This window comes from Lagenorhynchus albirostris, chromosome 8 (assembly GCF_949774975.1).
Source record: "Lagenorhynchus albirostris chromosome 8, mLagAlb1.1, whole genome shotgun sequence".
In the NCBI taxonomy this organism is placed as follows: domain Eukaryota; kingdom Metazoa; phylum Chordata; class Mammalia; order Artiodactyla; family Delphinidae; genus Lagenorhynchus; species Lagenorhynchus albirostris.
The window spans coordinates 17,412,973-17,425,961 of record NC_083102.1 but is presented as its reverse complement, the minus strand read 5'-3'; the positions used below and the strand labels follow the sequence as shown (position 1 = coordinate 17,425,961).

Sequence of the window (12,989 nt, the reverse complement as noted above, 5' to 3'; positions counted from 1 at the left end):
GATGCACTGCACGATTAACGTCAACTCGAGGACCTCGGGTCTTACCCTCGCCTGACTTAAATGGGAATTTTCGTCAATCCCAGCGAAAATTGACGTCTGTGACTTAGAACAGATTTTGGAGTATTTGTACGCCTGTGTCGGTCGAGCGTGCATTTCGGAAGGGACAGCGTGGTATCTTTCTGATTAGGCGTGGCCCCGGGCAGCCTCACCCTCTTCTGGGGCTTCCGTGCGGCGGGAGGGCTACGTTAGTTCGCCTCCAAGATGGCGACGCTGTTGGCGGTAAATTCGGGTAGGTACGGCCGGGCCAGAAGGCAAGCTGTGGGGCAGGGTGCTGGTCCGTTCTTCAGGCAGAGACGTGGGCAGTGAGGTTCCTCGGAGTCCAGGTCCGCACTTGTGCATAGTTCCCGCTTCTCCCTAGCTTTGGGCCTAGAGTCCCGCCCCTCCCCAGTTTGAATGGCGCGCGTCGGCGCTGCGGCTCTCGCCCTAGCGTTGGGGCTTAAGGATCGAGGCACGGAGGCTTGGTCCCCTGGAACCGGGCGTGCAGTTCTCGCCGCCCAGGGCCGAGTCTGGTCCCTTCCATTCCCCACCCCATTATGTGTCTGCGGTCCGAATTCCTGCAGGATTTGCAGTTCTCCGGCAATGAGGCCGGGAGACCTGAGATATTTTTCATCCACGAGCGCAGGCTGAAAACTCGCACCTCAAAATGGACACTGGGGCCCTTCTTGGAGGGTGGGTGGGTGGGTGGGGTCCTACAGGAAGAGAGGCCCCTTAATTACGAAGCCTGCAATCCGGAAGGTGGCCCAGGAGTGCCGTGACTCCCAGCTCTGCGTGTGTGGCCCACCCCTGGATGCTCTTGTACCTTTGGAGCAGTAGATCTTCGGGGAGGGGCAGAATCTAGAAGGGAGTAAAGAAACTCTGAAAGATTTGGATTGGGTCCTCTGGGCAATTCTCAATCAGGGGCGGACCCCCCCCCCCCCCGTCTCCATCGGGGCGTTTGAAAGAGTGGGTGCATTTTGACTGTCAACATTCCTGGGATGCACCGCTGGCTCCTAGTGGGCGGGCCAAGGATGCCGAAAGTGCTGCAGCGGCCGGAGCGGGCCTGAAAATGAAGAATTTCCTGCTCAGAATGCCTTGATTGAGCCGTACTAAACTTAATGGACGGTTAAGAGCACGTCTGTGTGGTAAATGCTTGTAGAGGATCTCACTCAAGAGGAGTCTTTTCTGGGCGCCTTTTCTTTCCGTCCTTATACAGTCTTTTTGTTGCTGGTTTGTTCTTTTCACACGACTGATATTCTTGAAAACTTATCTAAACCTGACTTTTGCAAATCAAACCATTTCGGAAACACTACGATAAATTGTTTTATAATAATGAATGATTATGTTTATCAAGTACCTCCTTTTTCGCAGCCACTGGACTAAGCGTTGTACTTTCATCTTATTTAGTCCCCTTTATACAACTCTGGGGTAGCTGCTATTAAACACCCCATTTTACAGGTTTGGAAATAGAGTCTTAGAGTGGTTAAGTAACTTCTCCAAGGTTATACAGCTAATGATTCGAAGCCAGTCTTTGATACTTAAACGTCTACATGCTCCTACTTAAGTAAAACCTAATTCATTTCACTACGTAATATTTCCATATATCTGAATGTTAGTAGTGAAATTACTTCCTTAGTACTGCTGTCCTGCCCTCCCACACAGATGTAAACTTAAAACAAGGCTTGTGTGTTGTATGTGTGGTTATATACTTTTCTTTAGTATGTACTTGTTTTAAGTTACTATCATTAAACATAAATCATTGAAGGAAAATGAGTTGCCAACAGTTGCAAAGAGTATACATTGTATGACAAGGCCTTGTGGCAGGAGTGTTTAATTGGCAACGTAGAAAGGAAACTTTTTTTTTTTTTTTCCTGCGGTACGCGGGCCTTTCACTGTTGTGGCTTCTCCCGCTGCGGAGCACAGGCTCCGGACGCGCAGGCTCAGCGGCCATGGCTCATGGGCCCAGCCGCTCCGCGGCATGCAGGATCCTCCCGGACCGGGGCACGAACCCGTGTCCCCTGCATCGGAAGGCGGACTCTCCACCACTGCGCCACCAGGGAAGCCTGAAGGGAAACATTTTTAAAAGCCCAGTCAGGAGAATATGTTTTTTAAAAAAGTAAATGTGCAGCGAAGCAACCCAAATGCCCATTGACGAATGAATGTGTAAACAATGTGGTCTATAGATATATAATGGAATGTTATTTAGCGTTAAGAAGGAAATCCTGTCTTATGCTCAGCATGAATCAACCTTGAAGACATTCTGCTAAGTGAAGTAAGCTAGTAACAAAAAGACGAATACTGTATGATCCTACTTGTATGAGGGATTGAAAGTAATAGAAACAAAGAATGTTGGTTGCCAGAGGTTGGTAGGAGGGGGAAATGGGGAGTTGTTTAACGGGTACAAAATTTCAGTTTTGCAAGATGAAAGAGTTCTGGAGATCTGTTGTACAACAGTGTGAAAGCCCTTAATGCTACTGAACTGCACACTTCAAAATGTTTTTAAGATGGCAAATTCTATATTATGTGCTTTTTTACCATAATAAAAAAAAATTAAACATCTCAGAGTTGTAGAAGGGGGAAAAAGTAGAGGTAGAGTTTGAAGGCCTATGCCTGAGTTTCAGCGGCATGATTTACTAGTATTGTGACCTGTATCAGCCCGGCTGAGTAGACCTACAGGCTTGTGAGTAAGCAACCATTAACACTGACAATCCTTGGATGGCTGTCTGGTCACCCCTGTCCTGTTCATAGCATTGTCTATTTCAGACCTTTTCCACACTCCTCAAATCTAGTCTCCTAGTCACAGAGAAAATAAAAGCCAACAGGCATGAACTCTTTTTTTCACGCTTGAACCTACAAACCTAGATATATCTGCACTCTTTCGAGTCAGTTTCCCTGTGTCTTCCTGTCTAAGGTAAATCCTGCCCTTTACACTCTTCTCCCCATTATCCCCTCCTCTCTCTTTTGTTCCTTTTCTTTCCACTAATCGCCCAAATCTTTATCTTGATCTCATGCCTCATTCCAGTTACTGTCCTCTTGCTCCTCTTCACAGTCAAACCTTTCAAAGATTCATCAGTGTTCAGACTCTGTTGCCATACCTTCTCCTCCTCTACCCACTCTAGTCTGTTCCCATCCTCCTGAACAGCTCTCAACATTTACATGCTTTTCTGTTTCACTAAGTCCACCAGACACTTGAAATCTATCTCACTTGATCTTTTAGGGTAAAGACCCAAATCCTTAACATGGGCAGGTAAGCCCTGCATGGTATGGCAGTTGCCTCCCTTGCTGATCCCTTCTTGGTACTCTTGCTCTCTTGGCATTTTCAGGGGTTTGAGAGTGCAGCATTTCCTCTTGCCTTGGGAACCCACATGCTGTCTTCCTGGAGTGTACATCCACCACCTCCCACTCCTACTTTTTTTTTTTTTCTTTTTTTTTTTGGTACGCGGGCTTCTCACTGTTGTGGCCTCTCCTGTTGCGGAGCACAGGCTCCGGACGCTCAGGCTCAGCGGCCATGGCTCACGGGCCCAGGCACTCCGCGGCATGTGGCATCTTCCCGGACCGGGGCACGTACCCGTGTCCCCTGCATCGGCAGGCGGACTCTCAACCACTGCGCCACCAGGGAAGCCCAACCTGCACATCCTTTTTTAAAAAAAAAAAATTTGCCCAGTAAATTGCCTTCTTCTGACAACATTGTTCATAAGATTGTAATGCATTTAGTTAGGTTATCTTGCATGTCATTCTGACTGTTCTGGTGACTTTAGTGGGATTTGTGTTTTCTCAGATGGCAGTTAAACATGTTTGCAGACCACCCTTTACGGTTTAAGCTATAGTTCATCTGTTGAGTGAGTGAGTGGTTTTGATTAGTTTCTCTTTCAGAGTCTTTATAAACACAGGGGGGCCATATCTGATTGTTTGCAAACAGAAACTTTGGGCTTCCAGGTCGTGTTTTTCTAACCATGCTTAGTAGCAAAAGCTCTCTAAGTATTACTTATTATTGTTATTACCTTTACAAAGCAAAATGTGATCCTTTTTATATGAGTTTACAAAAGAATTCCATATTTCTATGTTGTTTTTTAATAGCTAGTGTCCCAGCCAAAACAAAAACTTATTCTTTCAGCTTCCAAGTTTTATAGAATCTGATTTTTTTCCCCCGTATTCTTGCTTTTCCTCTAGATGATAGGGAGGGAAGGAAAGGCAGTTACATTTATTGAGTGACTATGATATGCCAGACACTATATTGTATATTTTACCTAGTTTATCTCATTTAATTCGTTCAACCCTATGAAGCAGGTGATCTCCCCATTTTATATAAAAGGAAACTGAACTTCAAAGAGGTTATTTTCTCACTCCATGTCACGTAACTAATATTAAGTGACAAAACCAGGTTCAGCTGATTAAATTCCAATTTAAAGTCAGGATTTACTTTATATTAAGTTAGGTAAAATGACGTTTATATTATTGCTTGTGAATTCTAATATTCTTTTATATTAATCTTTGGTTTGTATATATAACTCCTTATATTTAAAAGTAGCTGTGAGCCAAAAAAAAAAAAAAGGAGCTGTGAGCATGACTAAAATGTATAGACGATAACCTTACCTTATTTTCCAAATATATGTTTTATTTGATGCTGATTTTTATTTTTTTTCTTTAAGCTGCTAGTCTGTGGGGTCCTTACAAAGACATTTGGCAGACTGTGGGAAATGCTCTTTGGAGAAGACAACCTGAAGCTGTTCACCTTCTTGACATGATTTTGAAGAAACACAAACCTGACTTCATCTCATTGTTCAGAAACCCAGTAGGAAATTTTCTTTTTTTGCTTCTTGGATTTGCTTTTTCCTTTAAAGATTGAAGGAGCAAGTAAATTCTTAATGCATGTAAATGAAATGTTACTTGTTCTAGTCCATTGATTCAAGTTTTTTCTAAAAATGGAAGTTTCCTGGGAGCAATTATTATCTTTTTTCTCTTCTCCATAGACGTTAATATTGTATTTATCTCTAGCTAGGAGATATCTTAATAGTATTTGAATACAATTTAGAAAGTTCCGTATATTTCAGAAATATGAGCCTCCTTGGAATTTCTGACTTATAGTTAATCTGTCTAAGCTTAGTAAGATTGATTATTTTATTTATTCCCAGGTACACTTCAACATTTTAACTCTTCATAATGCTATGTAAGTTGTGTTAGCAGTTAATTCTTACATATTGTTAATCACTGCATCTTGACGTACTTTTCAACCAGGGGTAGAGTACTTCAGTGGCAGGGATTCATATTTGGAAGCTCCTTTCCCTGCTGCTTGACAATTTTTTTTTATAGACCAGCAAGACCATCTAAGAACTATTTAAGAGCCCTAGCCTGGGAGCCAGTTGAGCTGAGTTCCAGTCTTGGCTCTACCACTAAAGAGTTGTATGACCACAGGCAAGTCACCTGACTTATCTGGGCATCAGTTTTTCCATTCTGTTAATAGAGCAGTTGAATTAAATGACTGTGTGGCATTTTTCAAGGTGTAAATACCTAAGATTTTATGATCTATCAAGTAATTCTATACTATATGTTATTTGTTAAATATTTGCACCAAGTAAGGCTTTTTGCAAATAAGACTACATTTTAAAATAACATACTAATAAGCTATCATTAGCCCTACTAATTAATTCTATAATTTTTTTCGATTTGCTATTTCCCACTTGAAGATTTATTGTTTTTATATTTATTAAAGATATACTTAGAAAGTTTCTTAGACATTTGAAAAATAGTATGCTATTTTGTGTGATTTCTCAACATTTTTTAGTTCAGAGTTTAGCAGAAGCAGTTATTGAGAAGGTAATAACAGTATAAAAAGTTGAAAGTGATGTAAAATGTTATCTCATAAAGGTCTAACTATATCTGATAGTTAGACCTTTATCTGATAAGCAATGCTCCTGTTTGTCACTTTACCAGACTGCCTTGTGAATAAACTTCTCTAGGTAACAATTTACCTTGTCTCCATGTGCTATTGTCATTACATGATCCTATTTATTTATTTTTATTGTTGTAGCCCAAAAATGTTCAACAACATGAGAAGGTTCAGAAAGCCAGTACAGAGGGAGTTGCTATCCAGGGTCAACAGGGAACCCGACTTCTTCCTGAACAGCTTATTAAAGAAGCCTTTATCCTCAGTGACCTTTTTGATATTGGAGAATTGGCAGCTGTTGAGCTTCTCCTTGCTGGTAGGTTGACATTTAACTGAACCTATGGTAAGGTAGTACATAAATGTAAAATTATTCACTTGTAATTTAAAATATTATATCATTTAGATTCCAAAATAGTTTCTAAAGATGTAGTTTATTTGATATTCAGAGTGTTTCCTTTTGTTTATCTTTGACTAATGGGAAGGCTTTAGTTTAGTGATTAGAGTTGTTAAAGGAAATTTAACTGTTTTAAGATAGACTTTTTCATGGTAATTGACTAGCAAAGAATGACTGCATCTCAGAAGTTTTGTAGCAGAAAGCATTTATTGTCATATAATGAGTAAGAAGGTAAGGTCACTGCTTTTTTGGAGTTTCTTTTTGAGGGGGTGATTCAGATAATGAGTAAAGAATAGGATAATTTCGATAATACTGAGTTCTAGGAAGAAAATAAAACAAGGCAGTGGGATATAGAGACATGGGGGATGATAGGGGGCACCTGTAAGTAGGGTACTTAGGGGAGGCCTCTCTGAGATTGGGACATTTGATCTGCGACCTGCATGATGACAAGATACCAGAGTTGTTGGGGAAGGGTGTTCCAGGGAGAGTAGACAGCTCAAGGTGCGAATAAAGGCCTGCTGAAGGATACAAAGACCACTGTGGCTGGAACATCAGGAACTAGGGAGAATGAAGGAAGACGAGGACAGAGCAGGAGTCGGATCATAGTCTTGCAGGCCATGAAGATTATTTGGATTTTATTCTAATTACAGTGGGAGGTTGTTGGCAGGGGCTTTAAGCAGGAGTTACAGAATCCAGAATAACTGAAATTATTTCTCTGGCTGCTGTAGAGAGAAAAGATTGAAATTTCCATAAAATAAGCAGTTCATTTTAATTATAGCAAGGGAACCATGTGAAGAAGCCAGGTGGGCATTTTAATTGAAAGAAAGTCTAATATGTCTGAAGATAGCATGTGGCTGCCAGAATCCTTTTTGACCTAAGGCTGCATTAAAAGAAATATGATATTGAGAATGACTAAGGTCGTTTTCCCGTTCTGTGATGCAGATGTTAACTGGACATGCTTGAATTTTGAGTTTAACTCAAAACTTCATTTAACAGTTATTTTTTCTGTGCATATTATGGGCCAGGCACTGTGTTAAGACTCCAGGGATATAAAGATGAATAAAACTTCAACTAGTGTAAAGGAGCTCATGGTCTAGTAATTGAGAAAGACATGGAAACCAATAACTATGCCACCATTAAGTAGATTAATGCATGGTTTAGGGATGGTCCAGAGGGGAGGCATTTAAATTGACCTCAGGTTGTACAGGGAAGTCCACAAAGATAACGAGGCTTACGGTAGTTGTTGAAAAATGAGTAGGCATATGTCAGGTGGAGTAGGTGTGCACTCAGCAAGACAGAGGGCATCTAGACAGAAGAAATCGCCTGTAAGAGGTGTGAGGCAGTGAGATGAATTTGGGGAACAGAAGGGAGTAGAGTGTAAGAGCGATTGGGCCAAGGGGCGAAAAATACCATAGGAAATGAAACAGAAACTATAGGCAAAGTAGTTCAGAAAAGACAAAGTAGAACTTATTCAAAGGAGAGCAGTTTAAAAGGGCGAGTAGGGCTTCCCTGGTGGCGCAGTGCTTGAGAGTCCGCCTGCTAATGCAGGGGACACGGGTTCGTGCCCCGGTCCGGGAAGATCCCACATGCCGCGGAGCGGCTGGGCCCGTGAGCCATGGCCGCTGAGCCTGCGCGTCTGGAGCCTGTGCTCCGCAACGGGAGAGGCCACAACAGTGAGAGGCCTGCGTACCGCAAAAAAAAAAGGGCCAGTGAAAGCTGAAACATAAGAAAATGTTATTTAATTTACTAGGGGAAGAAACATACAAATATTTGAAAGACTTTTTGTGAAAGAGATAAAACAATGGGTAGATGTTTGAAGTAGAGGACTTTTTTTTTTTTTTTTTTTGGCGGTACGTGGGCCTCTCTGCTGTGGCCTCTCCCGTCGGGGAGCACAGCTTTCGGGCGCGCAGGCTCAGCGGCCATGGCTCACGGGCCCAGCTGCTCCGCAGCACGTGGGATTTTCCCCGACCGGGGCACGAACCCGTGTCCCCTGCATTGGCAGTAGGATTCTCAACCACTGCGCCACCAGGGAAGCCCAAGTAGAGGACTCTTAAGACCCTTTAAACCCTAAGGTTCTGTGATTTCTTTGAACTGAACATTGGTATAGTGATTTTTGTCTCAGCCTAAACACATATGTGTTTATTTACTAAATTATTTCTCAACTCCCTTTCCTAGGAGAGCACCAGCAACCACATTTTCCTGGCCTCACCAGAGGCTTAGTAGCTGTTCTTTTATACTGGGATGGAAAGCGGTGCATTGCAAATTCCCTGAAAGCCTTGATACAGTCTCGACGAGGAAAGACATGGACCCTCGAACTCAGGTCTGTTTGCATGCTAGGATTTCAAGGGGTTAATTAGAAATTGCTTGAAGAATTATAATTTTAGAAACAAAAATTCACTTTAGTATGTATAATTTAAGTGTATAACCTAAGTTGAGTAATAAATCACTCCCTTATTCTGCCAAGAATGACACAACAGTTTAAACCTGCTTTATTTTGTTTACAAATGAAAGGTAATTCAGTTATTTATGGTTAGAAGTTTATTGAAACACAAAGATTTAAAAAGAATGGCAAGAGCTAGGTTATAACTCATCCTGGTTGTTTCCAGTAACCTAACATTATCATCAAAAGAGTGTTTGCTATATCCATGTGATGAGAAAGTATAAACATTACTGTTCATTATAACTTTATTGATTATTTTCATTACAGTCCAGAGCTGGTTTCCATGACAACACGGTTTACTGATGAGCTGATGGAGCAAGGATTGACTTACAAAGTTCTTACTCTTGTGTCACAGATTGATGTTAACAACGAGTTTGAGAAACTACAGCGTGAGAGAGGTTTAGGCAGTGAAAAACATCGAAAAGAGGCAAGGGTTCAATGACATCAATTCACGGGTTGTCTGTGTCACATCTTGGAGGCAGAAAAGTCATGTCACTTAGAACATTCTTCTAATACAGGCATAGGAAAATTAACAATGCCTAGGAAAGTGTATAGGCGGTTGTGTCCATGAAATTGACTTGCACTTGTTTCAGCCTCTTTCTAGGCACTATGTGCCATGCTAGCACTTTTTCTGGAATGAGCCCTTTAAGAAATTTTTTTTTTTTAATTTATTTTTGGCTGTGTTGGGTCTTTATTGCTGTGCGCAGGCTTCCTCTAGTTGCGGCGAGCAGGGGCTACTCTTTGTTGCAGTGTGCGGGCTTCTCATTGTGGTGGCTTCTCTTGTTGCAGAGCATGGGCTCTAGGTTTGTGGGCTTCAGTAGTTGTGGCATGCGGGCTCAGTAGTTATGGCTCGTGGGCTCTAGAGCACAGGCTCAATAGTTGTGACGCATGGGCTTAGTTGCGCCACGGCATGTGGGATCTTCCCAGACCAGGGCTTGAACCCGTGTCCCCTGCATTGGCAGGCTGATTCTTAACCACTGCACCACCAGGGAAGCCCCGAGGCCTTTAAGAAATTGTCCTATAGAGGAGGTTGGGACTTAAGATTGAGGAATTAATAGTAGGGTTTGTTCGGAATTGCAGAGGTGAGATTTTAGGGTCGCTTATGGATTCAGATACATTTATATAGTTTGCCTTTATGATACATAGTTTACATTTTGGAATAAGATCAGGCTTCAGTGTAATTTATTTATACCGATAATCATTCATCTTTATTTCTAGGTTTCTGATCTCATCAAGGAGTGCAGGCAGTCTCTGGCAGAAAGCCTTTTTGCCTGGGCTTGCCAATCACCTTTAGGCAAAGATGACACTCTGCTCCTTATTGGACATTTGGAAAGAGTGACTGTTGAGGCTAATGGCTCGTTGGATGCAGTGAATCTGGCTCTTCTTATGGCACTTCTGTACTGCTTTGATATCAGTTTTATAGAACAAAGCACAGAGGAACGTGATGGTATTGGATTTTGTACCTATTAATACATGTATTTCAAAAATCAGATTTAATTGTGGAGATAACATTTAAGAAGGGTGATTTTTTAACAACTGAGATAAAAATAGTATATTTTATTCCTTTGTGTGTAATTCATCCATATTTGAATATTTAGATATAAGATCACATTTTTAAAGTAATTGCAGCCCCGTTAGATATTTCTGTTATCTTTTGAGGTTTTGGAATGGGAATGTGCTAAAGGATTTGCAATATATGTTTGTTGAATTAGGCATGCCTAATTTACTTGCTTGTTTTTTTTTTTTAAATTAATTTATTTATTTGGTTGTGCCAGGTCTTAGTTGCGGCAGGTGGGCTCCTTATCTGCGGCACATGGACTCCTTAGTTGTGGCAGGTGGACTGCTTAGTTGTGGCTCGCCCGTTCCTTAGTTGCGGCATGCAAACTCTTAGTTGCGGCATGCATGTGGGATCTAGTTCCCTGGCCAAGGATCGAACCTGGGCCCCCCGCATTGGGAGCGCAGAGTCTTAATCACTGCGCAACCAGGGAAGTCCCCCTACTTGCTTGTTTCTTTACTATTCACATTTTAAACCTTTCATTCTAAGGGAGGATAACTATAATTTTTAGTAATATATTATCTTTAACTTTTTTTTTTTCTGTGAAGTAGATAAAATTTCTCTTGGTAACCTTGTAAACAGTTACTGCTTAGAACCGAGGATCTCAAAAATGATTCCCACAAAGGAAGCTTATTGCCATTTAATATTTATAATTATTCCAACAGTTGTCCGCTGTCCGCTTTTGATTGTATCATCCCCGTCTCCTTTCGTTAGGTATGTGAGGAGACCAGACACTTCCCACTCCTCTTTGGTGATCATCCTTAGCCATTACAAAAGGCTTATTTAAAATAAAACTACCCCTTACCTCCAATCGAATTGTCACATAGTACATTGTGTGTCACATAACAAGCAGTACCTGTGCTTCTCATATAGGAATGCTGCCAGTTAATGCATTGGTCAGATTTCCTGTATTGAATGAAATGAATCACAGAATTAAGTAGATGTAGTCTGTTTTTATGATAGTATACTTATTATTTCAAACATTAATTATAATTAGTCATAATTTTTTGATGGGAATACTCTGACTTTCTGATTCTTAGACATTATTCCTGTATATCAAAAGTGAAAATATCTCTACTTTGGTATAGTCGTCTATTTTTGTTTTCAGATATGATTCATCAACTTCCACTGTTGACAGAGAGACAATACATTGCAACAATTCACTCTCGTCTTCAAGACTCACAGCCTTGGAAACTGCCGGGGCTGCAAGCCACTGTGAGACTTGCCTGGGCACTGGCGTTGAGGGGGATATCTCAGCTCCCTGATGTGACAGGTAAACTGATTGTAGGTCATTTTGTTATGAGGAAATGACATATCAGCGTTTAATGGCATTTCAGAAAAGGTGTTATCTTTTTCTTTTTTTTTTTTTTGCCTGTGCCATGTAAGGAAAAGGTGTTATCTTTGACATGTATAAGCATGAGCCTAGGAAGATACCTAGAGTTGTGGTAATTGAAATTTTGTATGGAGAAGTACGGACCTTTTCCTTTTTTCTTGTCTCCCAAAAGAAATTATTTGAAAAAATTTTTCCCTTTCTTGCAGCCAGTTCTCTTTTAGCTTCTTTTTTTCCTTAAGAGTTTTAAATTTGAAATGACAGTATAACAATACTTTTACATTTTTCTTTTTGGTTTTGTTCACAGACAGACTAATTTTTCTTACATTGTGTCAGATTAAAAACTACTGTTATTTTAAATTACAGTATATTAGGTGATTTTGGTTCAATCAATAATGGATGTGGAATCTGACATCTAACAATCTGTTACCCACTATAGCATATCCTCTTCTGCTGTTTACGTGCATGTAATTATCATACTAATAGTGGTTTACTCTAACAGGATGAGAGCTATGCTTTTGTTGTAATTTGAAGGCCCGAAAATTGTCATTTCTGTAGGTTTTTACTGTAAATCTGGAAAGGTTTTATTAAAGTTTACAGTCCATGTCAATGTTTCCTAGTCTTAGAGTGTCATCAGATTCCAGTATCTTATCAATTGTATGATTCCAGAACATTTTGTTCTCTAGTCTCATGCTGTTCCCAAGTGGGCTATGGAAAGATTTTTTTTTTTTAATTTTTGAAATTTATTTTATTTATTTTTTCTACAGCAGGTTCTTATTAGTTATCTGTTTTATGTGTATTAGTGTATATATGTCAATCCATATCTCCCAATTCATCCCACCACCACCAGCCCCCGGCCAGTTTCCCCCTTTGGTGTCCATACGTTTGTTCTCTACATCTGTCTCTATTTCTGCCCTGCAAACCGGTTCATCTGTACCATTTTTCTAGGTTCCACATATGTGCGTTAATATACGATATTTATCTTTCTCTTTCTGTCTTACTTCCCTTGTATGACAGTCTCTAGATCCATCCACATCTCTGCAAATGACCCCATTTGTTCCTTTTTATGGCTGAGTAATACTCTATTGTATATATGTACCACATCTTCTTTATCCATTCGTTTGTCGATGGGCATTTAGGTTGCTCCCATGACCTGGCTATTTTAAATAGTGCTGCAATGAACATTGGGGTGCATGTGTCTTTTTGAATTATGGTTTTCTCTGGGTATATGCCCAGTAGTGGGATTGCTGGGTCATATGGTAATTCTATTCTTAGTTTTTTAAGGAATCTCCATACTGCTGGCTGTATCAATTTACATTCCCACCAACAGTGCAAGAGGTTCCCTTTTCT

The 12,989-nt window shown here is 40.8% G+C and overlaps 1 protein-coding gene across 2 annotated transcripts in view; it reads left to right on the top strand.

The window, feature by feature from the left end:
* Window positions 1-261: 261 nt before the first annotated feature.
* NUP205 (nucleoporin 205) overlaps window positions 262-12,989 on the top strand; it is a 78,701-nt gene continuing 65,973 nt past the window's right edge. The window contains exons 1-7 of one of the 2 annotated variants that reach the window (XM_060156598.1): window positions 262-289; window positions 4,686-4,828; window positions 6,065-6,236; window positions 8,490-8,634; window positions 9,022-9,181; window positions 9,973-10,201; window positions 11,418-11,582. In XM_060156598.1, the coding sequence (XP_060012581.1) occupies window positions 262-289; window positions 4,686-4,828; window positions 6,065-6,236; window positions 8,490-8,634; window positions 9,022-9,181; window positions 9,973-10,201; window positions 11,418-11,582 (1,042 nt within the window). Of the gene's footprint in view, window positions 290-4,685; window positions 4,829-6,064; window positions 6,237-8,489; window positions 8,635-9,021; window positions 9,182-9,972; window positions 10,202-11,417; window positions 11,583-12,989 lie in introns of those variants that run through there. The other variant, XM_060156597.1, reaches the window with a different exon arrangement.